A 5,240-nucleotide genomic window follows, 5' to 3' on the forward strand; every position below is an offset into this window, starting at 1 on the left:
CTATGTTCCCGGAATGAAAGCATGATAGGGCATTCGCACTATGGGTCTGATTTAAAAAAGCATTTGCATGCTTAAAATTGGGTTTTGCACGTGTAAATGCACTTTACCCGTGGAAGTAGGCTTTTGAAAATTGCTACAATTATTGTCACTGAATTGTCCATAGGTTATTCACATTAAGTGCACTTTACGCACGTAAATGGCTTTTTAAAATTGCTACAATAGTCTTTTGCATTTACACTGTAACTTCTTTGAAAATTACATCCTATGGTTTTAGAGAACTGATTTCAGATTTTCTGTTAAAAAAAGAAAACAAATTGCAATAGGGACCATTGACAACATAAAAACTAGGGTTCAGGAATGAATGAGGAGGAAGGAAGTTATATCTTTACCTAAATTGTTGATAAAGTCTATGCAATGTTTTAACTATGAACATCTCAATCCGCACTACAGGATCTGAGCAGTTTGTGTACTAATAGGTTACTAAAACTGATTTGATTCTGTTTTCTTCCCCTTCCCTTATCGGGAAGGCTGTTAGGTGATTCCCCCATTCTGTGTCGATTAGGGCTTCAGATTATCAGAGGCAGTCTGAGTCAATCCTGGGGTTTTACTCCTCCCAAGTTACAACAAGATGCAGAGATGGACTGCACGCATAAATTAAGCTGAAATATTTTGCATTACAGGAACAATTTTCAAAGCCATCAGCTCGGGCTAAAACGAATTAACGCACTTCAGATTGTCTGATCTGGAAGATGCCCTGGCTGACAGTATGGGTCAGTTTCCAGAGCACATGAACTTTCAGTCAGATGGCCAGGAGGCATTCCTGGAGGTGCGCTCGGGTCAGAGGACTAAAATAACATAAAATAAAAGGTGCAGAGTCTGCGAGCGATTTCAGCGCGCGCGCTTTACGCCAGGGAGTTAGCGTAAAGAGGTCCCTGAACTTTGCGGCTATTTGAAAATATAAGTGTAAAAGAATGCTTACTCCGCTTCCAAAAGTTCCAAGGGATTAGTTCCCCAGTATCGCCCTGTTTCGGGAACGGGACCGCATCCCCCCACCTTTTTAAAAGAGGATCTAAAAGTGGCATTAGCACGTCAGAGAAGTGACTGTGGGAGGAATGGAGATGCGCTCTTTAATCGCTCTCATTGGACTTGACATGAATCCCCTCTTTGCTGCTGTTGACTGCCTTATCAACCGTGCCTGCAGATTTCCTTACCAGTCCGCTTGATCCCTTGGCCAGCCTTGTCCCCCCAGGCCACAGTAGCATCCGTAGCCTAAATAGGCAAAAGCAGAGCGTCCTGTGCTGCAGTGGATTGCTCCCGCCAGCTCAATGATTCCTCTGGTTTTCACAACATGGGGTTTTCCAGGGACCCCTTTCAAAACTAGGGAAGAAAAGGAAATCGTTTTTAATTTACCTTAAACCGTGAGCGGGGGTGCTCTGAGCGCACGTGACTGTTCCAACAAAACATATCAATAGGGATCTGATGTCGACAATGTCTGACAGCAGGGTGAGGGCGTATCAGCCCCAGTGACAAACATTTCTATAGCACTTCTGGGCATCTACGCAGCATTGAAAAGATACACAAAAGAGACAGCCCCCCTGCTTCATGGAGATTACAGCCTGGTCGAGACAGACAAGACAAATCATTTCTAGTCATAACAAGTATTACCGCAAACATGTTTAAAGCAAGAAGGCCAAGTTTTGGGGTTCTGGTTTTTGGATTCAAAAGCAATCTCAAAAAGGCGTGACGGCCAATCGAGGCACACAAGACAGAAAACACAAAGTTTGATATTAGCAATGGAGAAGGACACAGATAAAAGCAGCTTGCCTGACAAATAGAGGTTGTGAGGAGGGATGTGGCGGGAGCTAGAGAGGACAGGTAGTGTGGAAATGTAGAATGAATGCATTTGCAAGAAGTAGTTAATTGAATGTGGAAGCAGGTGGGGGATGCAATTTATTGTCATAAGAAGAAAGATAACAGGTAACTAGAAGAAAATAGGTAATGCAAATGAATTTTGAATAGGTTGTAGGGGAGAAAGACAGCTCAGCAGGAGACCTCTGAAAAGGAAGTTGCAGGAGGAGATAAGAAAATTGGCAGTATGTTTTTTAAAATGTATATTCTACTTTTTTATACTTCAAAAGCAGATTATATACAGGTACTGGAGGTATTTCCCTAACCCCAGAGAGCTCACAGTCTAAATAAAGAGGATAATATGACATGTCTAAGATCACAAGGAGCCATAGTGGAATTGAAACTATGGCTTCTCTGTTTGTAGCCTGCTGCTCTAACCACTAGAGCAGCTATTCCTCCACTCTAGAAAGTAAAAGACAAATTTTGGTGATGGTATAAAATGATAAAGGGCATGAAATGGCTGCCCTATGGGGAAAGGCTAAAGAGGTTAGGGCTGTTCAGCTTGAAGAAGAGATGGCTGAGGTGGAATACGATAGAGGTCTTTAAAATCATGAAAGGACTTGAATGGGTAAATGTGAATCAGTTATTTACTCTTTCAGATAATACCAAGGGGGCACTCCATGAAGTTTGCAAGTAGCTCATTTAAAACAAATCAGAGAAAATTCTTTTTCACGCAACACATAATTAAGCTCTAGAATTCATTGCCAGAGGATGTGGTTATGGCAGTTAGTGTAGCTGGGTTTAAAAAAGGTTTGAATAAATTCCTACAGCAGAAGTCCATAAACTGCTATTAATCAATAAGGATTAGTAGCTTGGGATCTATTCATGTAATGTTTGAGTACTTGCCAGGTACTTGTGACTTGGTTGGCCACTGTTGGACACAGGATACTGGGCTTCATGGACCCTTGGTCGGACCCAGTATGGCATATCTTATGTTCTTATGAAATGATATGTTTTATCAATGCTTTGAATGTGCAGAGAGGACAGTGAAGAGGACGGAGTTATCCACTGAGACAGAGACATATGGAAAGAAGTGAGTTTGGGAGGTTAAATAAGTTCACTTTTGGCAATGCTACGGTTAAGGTGGTGGTGGTGGTGGGAGTTAAGCCTACACATCTCTCTGTAATGGAGAGAAATAACTAATACCTTGATCCATTTGGTGCATGGAGCAGTGCTCATTTCCGTAGCCACATTTGTGTGCACAGTTTTTGTGTGCTAAACTCCTTTGTCAGAATGGGTAGCTGCACCTGCTGCATCCTGAATGTAAAATTATGGGGTTTTAGCTCTGTACATTATTTGCCTTTCCAAGGACTCCTCGAGGCAAGGTGCAGGCTTCATAAAACATATAAAGCATTGTTTTAGTGACTGGTGGCATCACTGGTGGCAGATTTTATTGGTCTTTCCTGCATTTTCCTGCCAGGGAAATCCTGAAAAGTGACCAAATGTGATTGCCATGTCATAATGACTCTATTTTCATTGTATTTCTTAGGTTACAAATGTCCTTCTAATGTGTCTCAGTCATGCATACATTCAGCAGTCACTCTGGCTTAGCCTTAAAGTTGTCTTTTTTTTTTTTTCAGCTAAAATTGAATGAGTGGCGTTTATTTTCAGGCAGGGCTGGTGCAGGAGCATATGGCATCCTAGGCAAACCTTCAGTCATGCTTCCCTCTCCCCCAACTTACTTCCAGCATAGTGCTCCCTCCCTCCTACTGGCAGCAGTGGTCCAGCACAACCCTCCTTGGAACAGATTTGCCACCCTCAAACGTTTGGCACGCTAAGCGACTGCCTTGTTTGCCTCATGGAAACACCGACCCTGTTTACTAGCAAACTGCTCTTTCATTCTGTGCCTCTCAAACACCCCTGAAATAAGCACAGTGGTGCAGTAAAAACACATCCATGTACAAAGGGGCCCATGAATTCATTGGTAGCCTTGCAGTATACACAAGTGGCAGTGGGTAGTCTTGATATATATTTTGATTTTGTGGGTTCTGTCTATGGTGGTGTTGGTTTATTGTATGGATGGTAACACAAACCCAAGCACATTTTCCAATTAAAAACATTTATTTATTAATAACCTAGACAATCACAATCCCCCCCCCCCCCCCCACACACACACACAAATATCCCTATTAATCGTAACCTATAATGCAAAAATATAAATAAAACATTTAGAAGCTAACATTTCACATTTTGACCTTAGCAAAAACGCATTAAAAAAAATAAATCTGACAGATGAAAACTCCATACCATCATTATTATTTGAATAAAAAATAATTAATATTGTCTAAGCCGAATAAATCAACATTACAAAAAAGTACCTATTTTTTATTATTGGCTTTAGCATTTTTTAATTTCAGATTGGTATTCCTTCATTTCCACAATTATTGGTGACTTTTAAATTTCCCTGCTCTCTGAGAACTGTACATTTTCTTTACAGTTTCCGTATGGTAGGCACATTGGAAATCACTAATCGTACTGTCGGTTTATTCCGATTAGTTAATGCTGAGTATTATTTTCGTCACTGTCTAGGGTTCTCCGGCCACGAATAAACGTTTTTTTTTTCAGTGGGAAGCGGCCGCTGGGCCGTGTGCGGCTGGCGAGCTGCGCTGCTCCCCTGCGCGGCCCCCTGCGCTGCGCTGCTCCTGCGCCCTGCCCTGCCCTTCCCTGCGGGACTCACCTGCCAGGAGCAGGAGCAGAGCCCGAGGCTCCATCTGGGGCAGCCCGAAGCGGCGCCGGCTCTCTCCTCTCGTTGGGGGCTCTCGGTCCCCCCGCTCCTCGCAGGCGGGGATCGGTGGGGTGCGGAGGAGAGGGCGAGACTCGGAAGCTGCTCCCGCATCCAGGTGTCCCATGCGAGCTGTAACCCCCGCGCTGCGCAGGACTGAACTCAGCCCCAAAAAAAAAAAAAAAAAAAAGGCTTTGGGTACCTGGTATTGCAGCGCCTGCCAAACAGGAAAGGTTATGCTTGACAGTCAGAAAGTTCAGGCTCCTCCTTTTCTGCAGCGCAGTCAGTCCGTGAAATGCACTAAGGGCAACGCACGGTTTGCACGGTACGCGGTGTTTTGGTTTAAGCTGCCCTTTTTTTTTTTTTTTCGTTTTCAGCTTTCTGGCACTCGTGGGGGTGCCCTCACGGTGCCACGTTCTTGCCCGGCCCGGCCCCAGTGCTCGCCTTTCCTCGCTTGAATTCTTGAACCGAACTTTTCCTAGGTGAGGTTAGTCAGAAAGGAAAGGGCAGCCAAGAAATGTTCTCACTATTTTAAGATGTTTGTTTTAGATCGCTATATTGAGCCTGGAATTAAATAGAAAAAAACAAATGTTAAGGGAGAGGGTGGAGA

General features: G+C 43.5%; 1 protein-coding gene across 1 annotated transcript in view; it reads right to left on the reverse strand.

Annotated features, from left to right (window-relative positions):
• Positions 1 to 4,811, reverse strand: part of LOC115075951 (phospholipase A2-like) — a 12,180-nt gene extending 7,369 nt beyond the window's left edge. The window contains exons 1-2 of the mRNA XM_029576935.1: positions 4,586 to 4,811; positions 1,212 to 1,377 (exon numbers count right to left, since the gene is read on the reverse strand). Of these exons, the coding sequence (XP_029432795.1) occupies positions 1,212 to 1,377; positions 4,586 to 4,757 (338 nt within the window). The 5' untranslated portion in view covers positions 4,758 to 4,811. The remainder of the gene's footprint in view (positions 1 to 1,211; positions 1,378 to 4,585) is intronic.
• Positions 4,812 to 5,240: the final 429 nt, after the last annotated feature.

Source organism: Rhinatrema bivittatum, chromosome 14 (assembly GCF_901001135.1).
Source record: "Rhinatrema bivittatum chromosome 14, aRhiBiv1.1, whole genome shotgun sequence".
Classification (NCBI taxonomy): Eukaryota; Metazoa; Chordata; class Amphibia; order Gymnophiona; family Rhinatrematidae; genus Rhinatrema; species Rhinatrema bivittatum.